This window comes from Mesoplodon densirostris, chromosome X (genome assembly GCF_025265405.1).
Source record: "Mesoplodon densirostris isolate mMesDen1 chromosome X, mMesDen1 primary haplotype, whole genome shotgun sequence".
Taxonomy (NCBI): Eukaryota; Metazoa; Chordata; class Mammalia; order Artiodactyla; family Ziphiidae; genus Mesoplodon; species Mesoplodon densirostris.
Window position 1 is genome coordinate 125,504,580 of NC_082681.1, and position 15,525 is coordinate 125,520,104.

At 39.8% G+C, this 15,525-nt stretch overlaps 1 protein-coding gene across 1 annotated transcript in view; it reads left to right on the forward strand.

The window, feature by feature from the left end:
• The window catches only part of PIR (pirin), a 101,510-nt gene that overhangs the window by 84,911 nt on the left and 1,074 nt on the right, over positions 1-15,525 (forward strand). Inside the window, 1 exon segment of the mRNA XM_060087006.1 lies at positions 6,726-6,792. Coding sequence (XP_059942989.1) covers positions 6,726-6,792 — 67 coding nt within the window.

Sequence of the window (15,525 nt, forward strand, 5' to 3'; positions counted from 1 at the left end):
TGTTATTTCTACTGGTTTATTTTAAGGTTTTATCTACACTGATTCCTCATCTTTAGGAATCATTGGAAGTCCGTACTGTTTACCCCTAGAAACTTGAATCTGAAGGCAGCTCTTCCTTGTCTCTCACTTTTTCTTTCTTTATACAATTGATTGATTTTATCGTTAGCATAAGTGAAAATGGATCGGCCCTTTAGGGGTATAAATATAGATCTACACACATATTCCCATGGATCCCTCTGAAAGTCAGCCCCATGTTGAACTGAGAGGAACATATGATCCATTTTGTAGTCCTTTTGTGTTGAGTCCTTGCCTTTTAAGTAAAGTTTCTGATATTTTAGGAGTCCAAGGAGCCTTTTTTAATCCAGGTTGCCAGGTTTCTTCCTTGTGTTCCTTCCTTTATTCCCTTGGACTATTCGCTCACCGTCTTGTGAGCCTATTAAACCCATCTGGCCACTTTGTGACATTCTAATACGGAGAATTGAAGAGACAGTTGTGCAGAAGCTCCTGCAAAGGTGAATTTTGAGAAGTAGGGATGAAAGCTATGTTGGCGTGCAGGTGACTGGCAGAGAGGCCATCTGACTGACTGCCAGCCCTCCGGCCCTGGTGTGGTAGAATGCAGTGGATGTGAGGAATGATTGTATCTTAACCCACTTTGCTGACAGCTCCCCTACTGCTGCTTTAATCCTCTGCAACACCTCCAGGAGCAGTGAAGTAAGGCAAAGGAAAACCCCATGAGCTCCAGAGGAAATGCGTATCTCAGGGTCTGTGCTCACTATAGTTAGGTCGAACTGTATGGAACTGCCACTTCTGACCTACAGAAATGGCGATTTCGTCTGTTTTCACCCAGTGCATGAAAGAGGCATGGAAGCTATATATATGTAGGCTAGACCCTACTGACAGCGGATTAGTCTGTGACATTATCTGGTTTAACTTGACAATCTCAGTCCTTCCTATACTATAGCAGAGGGCAAATTGCAGCTGATAAGGACTCGGAAGCTGAAGCAGAAGACCAGGAAGAAGTGGTGAGGGGGTCCAGAAAGAGAGAGGCAGCAGGATGGAAGAGACGTGACTGACACCATCAGTTCCTGGCCCCGGGGGCACGGTTCTGTTGTGTGCGCTTCTGTAATTCTGACTGTGTATAAGTGTAGCCTGAGCCATCAAGACATTAGAAAGAGTTCTGTGAAAAAATTTATTCCAAAACATTAACCTTTAAATGGGTACGTATCACTTACATCTGTGAAGAGTAGAAAGTCCTCCTTAGATACAACGGGAGCAGCCTGTGACGGTGTGAACCTTGGCTTCACCACTCACTAGCCACGTGACTTTGGACACAGTTCTCAACCCCCCTGAGCTTCGTTCATTTTCTTCTTCTGCAGAGTTGAAATAATGATGCTAACTGCGTGGGGCTGTCAGATTGACTGTGTGAGATTACGTAGGTCAACAGTCTAGGCCACATCTAGCACGGGGGTCAGTACTTTATGCCCAACAGGCTAGATTTAAACTTTTTCTAAAGGGTTATTGAACCCCAGCTACACCCATTCATTTCCGTCTGTCTGTGGATGCTTTCACACCACAGTGTAGAGCTACGTGGTTGCAACAGAGACTGGATGGCCCACAAAGCCTAAAATCTTTATTCCCTGACTCTTTACACGGACAGGTTTGCTAATCCCTGGTCTGGTACGTAGTGGGTGCCCAGTGATGGTAGCTGGAAAGGTCACTGATCTAAACACCTGATGTGACAGGTGGTCATGCCACGTACATGTTACCTAATGAGGATTTATACCTTAGGCCCCAAGGTTTAGGGCACATGAGTTTCTACAGAGGCCCTAAAGGACCCTAATTTACTCGGGCTCCAGGCCAGGGGTATCTTCACTTGGAACTAGACTTACCCTGAGGATTAAAGAAGGAAGCTGTGCCTTCCCAGTTCTCCCTCATTCCCATGTGCATGGAGTTGTGGACAGGAATGAGGAGTTGATATATAGTTCCCAGCTTCCCTCTGGCACTGCTCTCCCTGCCCTTTCTCTGCTTCTTACTCTGTGTCTTCACCATCATGCCTGTCTTCCTGGTGGCTCAGGAGCCTGGGCAGTTTCCTCTAGAATGGCCAGTCCTCCAGGGCAGGTGAGGAGGGCAGGGAAGAGTTGATGTATTGATAGATCACATCTTTTCTCTCCCCAGGTTTCCCTGCTCCATTTTAGCATTTGACTCATCTTAGACCAGCACATATTAGGCTTCAGGGACCCCTACCTTTTTCACTCAGAGTGTGGATTATCTTCTGTGACTGTATTCTGAAGTCTTCCGTGGTGGGTAGCAACTGCAGGGGGCTTGGTTTATGCTAGATTGAAGAGTCTTTAAGCCAGACTCTCTGACTTCTTAGAGGAAGCCTAAACCCCAGCAGTGCCTTCAGAATGGCCTTAACTTTTTCATTGTTCTTAGAGATGGGGATCAACCCTGGGCTCCTCTGGACATTGAAGCCTGGACTGTAATGGTCACCCTGGAACAACCTCTGTTTCAAGCGTTAAAGCTCCCTGTGCTGCTTTGGCCCACAATTGGTACCCTGGTTGCCAAGATGGCTCCATGATCAGCAGCACATGGATTTGATATGAAGACTTGATCTCAGCTTAAAACTCATGTTTATACTAGTGTCCTGTTGAGAAAGTCTCAGGCCTCATGGATTAGGAAACTTACTTGTAGTTTGTCAAGGTAGACAATCAGTTCCTCATTGACTGCCATCAAAACCATACTTGAGAATAAGGATACTCTTTAACTGGCACCATTCATGGGGAATTCATTAAACTAATACGGATTAATATTTGATTAAAATAAAGATCGAAAGACAACTAAAACACCCTTTTAAAGCTAGAGACAACTTTTTGCTGATGTGTAAAAATTCATAATAAAATAAACCATTAATCTTCAAAAACTGGTAACAGTTCACTGTTTTCTCTTTCAGTTGGCCTAAGAAGTATAAATAGTGAAGTCTAGTAAGAACAGTTACATGCAGTTAAGTCCTGTTAAAGCTCAGTTTCTTTCTGATAATGTTTTCAGGTAATATTTCACCATAATTAAATGTTCCTGATGTAAAAGCATGCCCTTAGTTTCCTTCTCGGAGTCCCACTACCATCTCAAGCTTTGTATTTCTGATTAATCAAACAAACTCTGAGTATACAACACCTTAAATAAATCCTAGCGCCTTCATCTGGGCTTCGATCATTTATTGTTGGTGTCAGTGGAACTCAAGACATGTCTTGCCAGTATTTACGGAATAACAAAGAGCAATTTGTAAAAGTAAATTATTATGTAAACCCAGAAGGGCCTGACTGGAAACTAGGAACTCTGAGAAGGTATGCCAAAGTGAAAGACATGGTCTGGGCCCCAAGAGATCATGAGTTTCAGTTGGGGCAACTGTCCATAAAGCAGTAAGTGAACTTCTGTTGCCTTTGCGTGAGGGTCTCTTCATCAGAACCTAACAGGGCACTGACTTAGATCCACACAGGGACTCACGACCTTAAACAAGTCTTTCTTTCTCTTTGCTTTGGCCTGATTTTCATCATTTGACACTGTACCCAAGGTCGCCATAGAGGAGGACTTTTCAAGATAGCAGCATTTGGGACTTGGAGCCACAAAAGCACTCTACTGAATATCCAGGAAGATGATCAGCTTTCACCAAAGAAGGCTAGTTAAGGGAGGGAAAAGGATGCACTTAAGAAAAAAGAAAAAGACCCAAAACATCTGGCTTAGGTTAGAGGAGAAGGGGCCAGGCAGAGGTTAATTTTGTAAAAAAAAATCAGAGAAGCTTGGACCAAGCTTCAGCTTTCTTTCTTCCTTTTTTAAAAATTTTTATTGGAGTATAGTTGCTTTACAATGTTGAGTTACCTTCAGGTGTACAGCAAAGTGAATCAGTTATACATATACTTATATCCAACTCTTTTTTAAATTCTTTTCCCATTTAGGTTACTACAGAGCACTGAGTAGAGTTCCCTTTGCTATACAGTAGGTTCTTATTTATCAATTTTATACATAGTAGTGTATATATGTCAATCCCAATCTCCCAATTCATCCCACTACCCTTTCCCCCTTGGTATCCATATGTTCTCTATGTCTGTGTCTCTATTTCTGCTTTGCAAGTAAGTTCGTCTGTATCATTTTTCTAGATTCCACATATGAGCGATATTTGTTTTTCTGTTTCTGGCTTACTTCCAACCTTCAGCTTTCTGAAATGGAAAGCCGAACTCCCAAACAACTCAGCACCCAGCAGTTGAATCATTTTTCATTTCAGACCAAATGCAAGTGTCCTTTTATCCTACTGTCTGACATATAAATGAAAGTCATCGCTTGATTTGAGTAATATCAAAAGGAGCAAAACTTGTATTTTGAACACTTTATTATTATTCCAAACTGTGTAAACTGTAGGACACGTTTGTCACTCACAAAAGACGCATCTTCTGAATTAAGAAACTTACATTCTGAGGAGTCGCACACCCGTGGCACCAGGAGGTAGGCCTTTCCTTTCCCCTTCTCTCGTGACCCCCGACCCTTTCTCCTCTGCCTCCTGACCCTAGAACTCAAGTGTGTATCCCCTCCAAAACCAAACACCTCGAAACACTTTTTAGTGATGACTTCCCTCAGATTAAATTAATGTAACACCAGCGATCAGAACTATTTTTCTAAGATACTTTTCTTGAATATGTCATTTGATTCGCACTGAAATTCCACCCCTTCAAAGCCCTTAGGTAGAAACCCTCCCCCTTCTTGGGGACTATTGGGCTATTGCATAGTAGTATGCACAATTTAACTTATTCATAACACTGGGTCATCAGCATGTATATTTACTGTCCTGAGCTATAAAGTGTGACGATGTCTTTAGGGCCTGCTGGCTACTACAGTAAGTGGTCCTAGACTAAGTTTTAAGCTTCTGTGCCTGTTTTTCATAGTTTTCTTGGTGTGTGCTTTAATTTCCATAATTGATATTAAGCTGTCCATTTCCTTTTATTGCTGTATAGTAGTGCTTCCCTGTCTTCTAGCTTTGAATCTCATGGATCTGATAACCGCAAAGCTTAATTATTAACGTTGTGTATAATGTGAGAGTAAGTGAAGATTGAGTGAGGGTCTGTACTAAGGTTAAAAGACTAAACTTCAGTACATGGGGTTTATGACACCTGTTTTTAAAATTTGAATTAGTAGAAGCCTTTTTAGCTTACTCTTTGATTTTCAGCTGAGTTCACATTGGCATATTTTGACAGCAAATTGGGTTATGGATATACAAGGTGATGTGTAAATAAATACAGGCCTGGGAATGGTTAAACAGATGTTTTTTAAACATGAAGAAATGATTAAAGCATCCACTGGGTGGATGTACTAAATGCAGAGCCCTGGGACTGTAGGCAGTAAATTAAGACTTTCGCAGAAACCATTCGACCCTAAATTCCCTTTTAATTTTTTAAAGTTAGAGGCAGGAGAAATAAATGTCGGTTCTGTAAGATACAAATATTTCTAACTACATGGAAGATTAAAGACTTTGTTCTTCATATGCTTCATGTTAATTGAATCCAGTGATAAATCTGCTGGTACTAGTAACATTATAATTATTTCTAATTAAAGAGCTTTGTATGAGTAGGAGCATATAATATATTATCACATTTATATTATCACAAGTGTGATGGGAGGTTCTTCTGCTGGTTTCTCTGGCATTACTGGGTCAGAGGACATCAGCGATAGGAGGGCTTGAAGTCATATTGTCAAAGTGCTCTCTAGAAGGATTACAGTACCCACTTAAAATCTCCCAAATGACGTATAGAAAAGTGTATCTTTCCCTGCATCCACACTAGCACTGGATTTAATAATTAAGATTTTTTTTCAGTTTCAGGGAAAAAAACCTAGTCTTAATTCTAAACAAAAACTTTTAGAGACTTTAACACAATAGGACCCTTTTAGAGAGAAATTTGCCTGAGCAGGTATCTCGGGGATTTTTTTTAAAATAAATTTATTTATTTATTTGTTTAGTTTTGGCTGCATTGGGTTCTCATTGCGGTGGCTTCTCAGAGCACGGGCACTAGGCACGTGGACTTCAGTAGTTGTGGCACGTGGGCTCAGTAGTTGTGGCTTGGGGGCTCTAGAGTGCAGGCTCAGTAGTTGTGGCACACGGGCTTAGTTGCTCCGCGGCATGTGGGGTCTTCCCGGACCAGGGCTCGAACCCGTGTCCCCTGCATTGGCAGGCAGATTTTTTACCACTGCGCCACCACGGAAGCCTCCTGGGATGTTTTTGTAAGGTTCCATTTAGTGCAACATTTCTGAGGCATATTTTACATTAATAGTAATAAATGTCAAAAGTAATAAAATGTTACTTTTGGATTTGCATAAATAATCTTCACTTTTAAAAATTAAATTTTTAGCAGGAAATTATAAGCTCTATTATAGGCCAAGTCAATTACATAGTTTGTCATAAAGATGTTTCTAGTTAAAGAAAAATCTTAATTTAAATTCTCCTTCTTTATTAGAGAAGGTTATTATTTTGGTGTTCAGGACATACTCTTGAGTTCTGATTGCTACCAAACATCTTAAAGAATAAGCATTTCCATATCACGCGTTGCACAGAAAATATTTCTGGAATTTATCTTTAGAATTAGGGACATGATCCCTTTGGCCTGAATGTCAACTTCAAATCATTCCTAATCAGACATTCAAAAATAAGGCTGTTTATTGTTTGATGGTCTCTTTCTTGACTTTAGGATCCTGAGAGAAACCACTTCGTCCTGATTGCTGGGGAGCCATTAAGAGAACCAGTTGTCCAACATGGTAAGCCCCAAATGATGGCAGTTTCTTTGGTTGGTTTTCCTTTTCTTTGAAAGTAGTGTACATATATAGGGTCACTGGGAAGAAAGCTGGATTTTTGTCCTCTCTCCATCTACAAAGTTGAGGATTTTGTTTCATTTCTCCATTGTGAAAGGAAAATATATACATGGTTTTCATTTCTACATTCATTCTCTTTCCTTTAAGGAAACATTTCTTGAGTATCTACCACATGTAGGACATTGAAGTTTGAACTGTGGGGAAAACAAAAATAGTGTTTTTTACATAGTGTCATAGGGAATTTCAACTTAAAAAAAAAGATTTTGTGGTCTACTGGGGACTTGAATATCATTTTTATCTTTACCAAAAATAACAGTGATTTCTTTCTTTCTTTTCTTTTTTTTTTTCTGACCGCGCTGCACTACTTGCAGGATCTTAGTTCCCAGAAATTGAACCCGGGCCCATGGCAGTGAAAGCACCGAGTCCTAACCACTGGACTGCCAGGGAATTCCCATAAATAACAGTGATTTCAATACTGTCCTTGTAGTCTATTGTATTTTTAGTGAAAAATGGCGACCTCTTAGGAATATTTCTTTGGAAGTTTCTAAAATATTTGAGTCACTCTTAGTTTATTTTAAAAAACAAATAGAGGGACTTCCCTGGTGGTCCAGTGGTTAGGACTCGGCACTTTCACTGTCATGGCCCCGAGTTCAATCCCTGGTTGGGGAACTAAGATCCCAGAAGCTGCATGGCACAGCCAAAAAAAAATAAAAGAAAAAAACCCAAAGATATAAAACAGGTAAACAGCAAGGTCTTACTGTATAGCATAGCGAACTATATTCAATATTCTATAATAGACCATAATGGAAAAGAATATACATGTGTGTATGTGTATATATATGTATAACTGAATCACTTTGCTGTACAGCACAAATTAACACAGCATTGTAAATCAACTATATGTCAATAAAAACAAAACAAATAGAGATAACTGTACTTGGAGGCAGAAAATCCTGGAATAAGGACTCATAATAGTCACTTCAATTCTTTGTCTTGACTTCCTCAAAATACTGTTGTTTGATTGAATGAGGAACGTCTAAAAGCACCCAGAATCCAACCTATTGCTTAGATAAATGCTACAAAACATAGTGTATGTCAGCTTATCTGATTATTAAATTTAACATGCATTAAAATCCCATTACACTACCTTGCCTTGCCTATAGGTATGCACAGTGATTTCAGAAAAAAAAAAACCTGGCTGATCATAAATTTAAATAACACTGATTATTTTTATTTTATTTATTTATTATTTTTAATAGAACTTTATTGGAGTATAATTGCTTCACAATACCGTATTAGTTTCTGTTGCACAACAAAGCAAATCAGCCATATGCATACACATGTCCCCATATCTCCTCCCTCTTGCGTCTCCCTCCCACCCTCCCTGTCCCTCCCCTCTAGGTCATCACAAAGCACTGATCCAATCTCCCTGTGCTATGCGGCTGCTTCCCACCAACCATTTTACATTCGGTAGTGTATATATGTTGATGCTGCCTTCACTTCTCCCCAGCTTCCCCCTCCCACCTGTGTCCTCAAGTCCATTCTCTATGTCTACATCTTTATTCCTGCCTTGCAACTAGGTTCTTCAGTACCATTTTTTTTTAGATTCCATATATATGTGTTAGCATATGGTATTTGTTTTTCTCTTTCTGACTTACTTCACTCTGTATGACAGACTCTAGGTCCATCCACCTCACAAACAACTCAATTTCATTTCTTTTCATGGCTGAGTAATATTCCATTGTATATATGTGCCACATCTTTATCCATTCATCTGTCGATGGACATTTAGGTTGCTTCCATTACCTGGCTATTGTAAATAGAGCTGCAATGAACATTGTGGTGCATGTCTCTTTTTGAATTATGGTTTTCTCAGGGTATATGCCCAGTAGTGGGATTGCTGGGTTGTATGGTAGTTCTATTTTTAGTTTTTTAAGGAACCTCCATACTGTTTTCCATAGTGGTTGTATCAATTTACACTCCCACCAACAGTGCAAGAGGGTTCCCTTTTCTCCACAGCCTCTCCAGCATTTATTGTTTGTAGTTTTTTTGATAATGGCCATTCTGTCCGGTGTGAGGTGATACCTCATTGTAGTTTTGATTTGCATTTCTCTAATAATTAGTGGTGCTGAGCATCTTTTCATGTGCCTCTTGGCCATGTGTATGTCTTCCTTGGTGAAATGTCTATTGAGATCTTCCGCCCATTTTTTAACTGGATTGTTTGTTTTTTTGATATTGAGCTCCATGAGCTGTTTATACATTTTGGAGATTAATCCTTTGTTGTTTTATTTGCAAATATTTTCTTCCATTCTGAGGGTTGTCTTTTTGTCTTGTTTATGGTTCCCTTTGTTGTGCAAAAGCTTTTAAGTTTAATTAAGTCCCATTTGTTTATTTTTGTTTTTACTTCTGTTACTCCAGGAGGTGGGTCAAAAAAGATCTTGCTATGGTTTATGTCAAAGAGTGGTTTTCCTAGGTTTTCCTCTAAAAGATTTATAGTGTCTGGTCTTATATCCACGTCTCTAATCCATTTGGAGTTTATTTTTGTGTATGGTGTTAGGTAGTGTTCTAATTTCATTCTTTTACATGTAGCTGTCCAGTTTTCCCAGCACCACTTATTGAAGACGCTGTCTTTTCTCCACTGTATGTTCTTGCCTCCTTTGTCGTAAATTAGGTGACCGTATGTGCATGGGTTTATCTCTGGGCATTCTATCCTGTACCACTGATCTATATTTCTGTTTTTGTGCCAGTACCATACTGTCTTGATTACTGTACCTTTGTGGTGTAGTTTGAAGTCGGGGAGCCTGATTCCTCCAGCTCCGTTTTTCTTTCTCAAGATTGCTTTGGCTATTTGGGGTCTTTTGTGTTTCCATACAAATTGTAAGATTTTTTTGTTCTAATTCTGTGAAGAATGCCATTGGTAGTTTCATAAGGATTGCATTGAATCTGTAGATTGCTTTGGGTAGTATAGTTATTTTCACAATATTGATTCTTCCAATCCAAGAACATGGTATATTTCTCCATCTGTTTATGTCATCTTTGATTTCTTTCATCAGTGTTTTATAGTTTTCTGAGTACAAGTCTTTCACCTCCTTAGGCAGGTTTATTCTTACGTATTTTATTCTTTTTGTTGCAGTGGTAAATGGGAGTGTTTCCTTAATTTCTCTTTCTGTTTTTTCATTGTTGGTGTATAGGAATGCCAGCGATTTCTGTGCATTAATTTTGTATCGTGCAACCTTACCAAATTCATTGATTAGTTTTAATAGTTTTCTGGTGGCATCTTTAGGATTTTCTATGTAGAGTATCATGTCATCTGCAAACAATGACAATTTTACTTCTTCTTTTCCAATTTGGATTCCTTTTCTTCTCTGATTGCTGTGGCTAGACTTCCAAAACTATGTTGAATAATAGTGGCGAGAGTGGGCATCCTTGTCTTGTTCCTGATCCTAGTGGAAATGCTTTCAGTTTTTCACCATTGAGTATGATGCTTGCTGTGGGTTTGTCATATATGACCTTTATTATGTTGAGGTAGGTTCCCTCTATGCCCATTTTATGGAGAGTTTTTTTTTATCATAAATGTGTGTTGAATTTTGTCAAAAGCTTTTTCTGCATCTATTGAGATGATCATATGGTTTTTATTCCTTAATTTGTTAATGTTTTGTATCACATTGATTGATTTGCATATATTGAAGAATCCTTGCATCCCTGGGATAAATTCCACTTGATCATGGTGTATGCTCCTTTTAATGTGCTGTTGGATTCTGTTTGCTAGTATTTTGTTCAGGATTTTTGCATCTATGTTCATCAGTGATATTGGTCTATAATTTTCTTTTTTTGTGATATCTTTTTCTGGTTTTGGTATCAGGGTGACAGTGGCTTCATAGAATGAATTTGGGAGTGTTCCTCCCTCTGCAATTTTTTGGAAGAGTTTGAGAAGGATAGGTGTTAGCTCTTCTGTAAATGTCTGATAGAATTTGCCTGTGAAGCCATCTGGTCCTGGGCTTTTGTTTGTTGGAAGATTTTTAATTATGGTTTCAATATCATTACTTGTGATAGGTCTGTTTATATTTTCTAATTCTTCCTGGTTCAGTCTTGGAAAATTGTACCTTTCCAAGAATTTGTCCATTTCTTCGTGGTTGTCCATTTTATTGGCATATAGTTGTAGTAGTCTCGTATAATCCTTTGTATTTCTGCAGTGTCAGTTGTGATTTCTCCTTTTTCATTTCTAATTTTATTGATTTGTGTCCTCTTCCTTTTTTTCTTGATGAGTCTGGCTATTGGTTTATCAATCTTGTTTATCTTCTCAAAGAACCAGCTTTAATCTTATTGATCTTTGCTATTATTTTCTTCATTCCTATTTCATTTTTTTCTGCTTGATCTTTATGATTTATTTCCTTCTACTGAGTTTGGGTTTTCTTTGTTCTTTTTTTTTTTAGTTGGATCTTTTAATTTATTTATTTATTTATTTATTTATTTATTTAACATCTTTATTGGAGTATAGTTGCTTTACAGTGGTGTGTTAGTTTCTGCTTTATAACAAAGTGCATCAGCTATACATATACATATGTTCTTCCTCCTCTAGTTGTTTTAAGTATAGGGTTAGGTTGTTTATTTGAGATTTTTCTTGTTTCTTGAGGTGAGATTGTATTGCTATAAACTTACCTCTTAGAACTGCTTTTGCTGTGTCCCATAGGTTTTGGGTCGTAGTGTTTTTGTTTTCATTTGTTTCTATGTATCTTTTAATTTCTTCTTTGATTTCTTCAGTGATCCCTTGGTTATTTAGTAGCACACTGTTTAGCCTCCATGTATTTGTGTTTTTTATAGTTTTTTTTTTCCTGTAGTTGATTTCCATTCTCGTAGCGTTGTGGTCAGAAAACATACTTGATACGATTTCAGTTCTCTTAAATTTTCTGAGGCTTGATTTGTGACCCAAGATGTGATCTATCCTGGAGAATGCTCCATGTGCACTTGAGAAGAAAGTGTATTCTGCCACTTTTGGGTGGAATGTTCTGTAAATATCAATTAGATCTATCTGGTCTATAGAGCACTGATTATTTTTAAAATAGTCTTTTTTGTTTTATTAGTAGCTTAAGGGAAAAGCATTAAATTATACTCCACCTAGCCCATAGCATTTGACTCCATTTTGCAGACTTCTGATTTCCACTCCAAAGGTTCATAGTTCTCATTTTCTTTTGGTTGAACAGCCCTGAAATAGTTTGTTCTTCTGGAAGAAGCCTCCAGACAGATTGAGTAGGGTCACCATCTTTATTAATAGCAGCTAGAATTTAGGTGGGAAAAAGATGTGTGGGATGGAAACCTTTTCAGTTAAGCGATGTCCTCTGCCTCAGTGATGAAAACCAAGACTCCAGCTACAATAGGTGACATTCATCCCCTGTGAATCTTCTCCCAGAGGCTTGCAACTCGGGGACACTGGGTGTGCCAGCACACACAAATTCGGATTAACCAGACAACATGGCGATGGCCCCTGAAACCTCAGCTAATGAGAGGCAAAGCATTCTGCTTGTTTGTTTTATTTATTTATTTTATTTTGCTAACTCTTTCAAACCCAGACGTTTAAGTTTTTCTTTTACCTGTGCATGTTTGAAGGCCACCACAGCCATCTCTCGACTATTTGGGAACCAGTACTAGTTGTTGAGGAAAACGGAATCCAGATGTTGCACTTATTTACATAACAGATACCTTGGTAGCATTTACTGTCTACTAGGATTGGTCAGAGTGCTTTCCAAATATTAATTCATTTAAGCTTAAAAACAACCTGACAAGGTAGGTACTCTCATCCCCACTTTATGGATGAAGAAGCGGAGGTGCAGAGGTTCATTGGACACATAGCTGGATTCACACTCAGGCTGTCTGGTTTCTAACCACCCTGCCCTTTCGCCTCTCACCGTGCCCGGTTGCCACTTGCTCTGCCCTGTGGCTTCTCTGCTGGGAAGTAATTGGTGGTGGTGGAGCTGGGATTTGAACCCTAGTCTCCTAAACCCTTGTCTTGTGCTCTTTCCACTATAGGAAGTTTCTACACAATGAGAGATTCAACTCACACCATTTTTATTACAGGAGAGGGAGGGAGTTCAAAGCTTTAATTAGAGAAGGGATGAACAGTGTAGTTTAAAAGAGGATTTGTGGGATTATTGATAACTAGCAAATAATTTTCTTGTTAATTAAGAAACATGCTTTCTGGGGGAAGTAATGTACAGCATGGTGATGATAGTCAATAACACTGTACTGCATATTTGAAAGTTGCTAAGAGAATAGATCTTAAAAGTTCTCATCACAAGAAAACAAATTCTATAACTGTGTATGGTGACAGATGTTAACTAGACTTATTGTGGTGATCTTTTCCCAATATATACAAATACGAAATCATTATGTTGTACACCGGAGACTAATATAATGCTGTATGTCAGTTATACCTCAATTTCAAAAAAAATAAATTAATTTAGTTATATATTACGCCCCCCCCAAATAAGAACAGAAGAAAAACAAAAACATACACTTTCTGGTTTCAGTTTTCTTCTTCTTGAGGATTTGAGGAGATGAGCTTCCTCACCTTGACTTTGGACGGCTCACACTTCCAACGCTTCCCTTGTTTCTCAAAGTGGTCCATGGACCAGCAGCATTGGCATCACTGAGAGATAGTTAGAAATGCAGAGTTTCAGACCCCACTCCAGACCTCCTGACTCAGAATATGCATTTTAATAAGATTCCCACGTGATTTATGTGCACATTATGATTTGAGAATCACAGCAAAATACCCCAGAGAAGTGTCAAGATGGAAGCCCGGAAGTGTACTGTTTGTACAGAAAAGTAATTGAGGGAGGGGAGAGGTGCTCCGCAAGTCTCATCTGTAGCAAAATTATGATGTGCAGGAAGTCAGTCCTCGGCCCAGTACCTGCTCTCATTTTCTCTGTTCCATCTCCCTTTCCCCTCTGCGTCCTTTAAAAAGGTGGCTTTTCCAGGATGCCCTCTTGGATTTATGATTTCTTTTGCATATGAGGGCTCTCTCATTGTTTCCTACCTAGTACAGTCCACATCTCCATCTCCAGGTGAAATTTCTCTTGTGAGCCCCAGACCCCTATTTCCAACAATGTACCGAGCACCTCTGCCAGGCAGCTATCTGATTGTCTCTAGCGCCTTCATGTCAGAATATCCAGGACTGAGTTCCTTGCTCTACCCACAGCTTCCTGTGTCTTGTGTCTCAGTTACCCTTAAACAATTCCACCGTCAACTCAGCCTCCCAGGCCAGACATCTTCTCTACCCTGATGCCGAAGTCGTCTTCTAACAACTGCAGATCAGATCACATTGTCCTGTCCTCAACCCTTCAGTGATTCCAGACCACCCGCAGAATTATGTCCAAACTTCTTCCCGTAGATGGCGTCCAAAACCCAGAGGGCTCAGGCCCCTTGCTACATATCAGACTCTACCCTCCTCCTTTTCTGCACCCTCACGTCCTCCTGCAGGCCAGTCCCGAAAATGCCGTTCCGCCACGTCTGCCTGTGCAGACACCACCTCCTTCTCCCCTTCTGTGCTGATTCTTTGCATTTTCCATACTTTTATCGTTCTGTGTATCAGTGTTTTGTAATAATTTGTTTTCGTATCTGTTTGTGTTATAGATTTGAGGTCCTTGAGGCGAGGGAGTCTGTCATTAATTTGTCTTTCAGCTTTATGTCTCTAGCTCCTAGCACCATGTTCGTCATTCGATAAGCACGCAATAAATCCTGGATAGATAGGTCATTGAGTGAATGAATGAATTTACACACCTGCTACCTGTTTTCCCTTTCTGTTGCCATCCTATTCCCTGCAATCTCCCAAAAGGCCTCAGCATCATCAAAGCATGTGATCCTGGGTCTTCCTTCTCAAGCACTAAAGTGGGTGCTGAATCTGTGCTGATACGCCAACAGTAGTTAAGAAGTTTGCCTGTCTTATTCCAAGTTTTAAGTTATATTTTAATCTGGGTCTCTCAGAGAAAGCCTCTTAGAGGAAGCACTTCGTAAAAGGTTCCTGACGGCACCTCTGAAGACTGGGGGAAGAAATATACTGACCAAATGGACAAATCTGTCAACCACTTTCAAGACACTGCCAATGCCATGTAAGAGCTGGCCTCGTTTATCCAACAGGTGGATGCTCCTACAGTATGTGAAGAGAGGGAAGAGACAGACATTTTGCCTCCTGGTCGATTAGGGGAGGACTTCTTCTACACTTTTAGCAAAAGCCAAGTTCAGACCTAGGAATTAGACAAACTGTGACCATGGGCCAAATCTGTCCGCTTCATGTCTTTGTAAATGAAGTTTTATTGGAACACAGCCATCCCTAGTCACTTCTATATTGTCTGTGGCTGCTTTGCGCTTCAGTAGAAGAGTTGAATAGTTGAGACAGACACCGTTTGACCCACAAAATCTGAAATATATACTGTCTGGTCCTTTACAGAAAAAGTGCACTGACCCCTAGAGAATCCAAAATGTGATGCTTTCTTGACTTGAAATTTTTTTTTTTTTCTTTTTTTTTTTTTTTTGCGGTATGCGGGCCTCTCACTGTTGTGGCCTCTCCCGTTGCGGAGCACAGGCTCCGGATGCGCAGGCCCAGCGGCCATGGCTCACGGGCCCAGCCGCTCCGCGGCATATGGGATCCTCCCAGACCGGGGCACGAACCCGTATCCCCTGCAT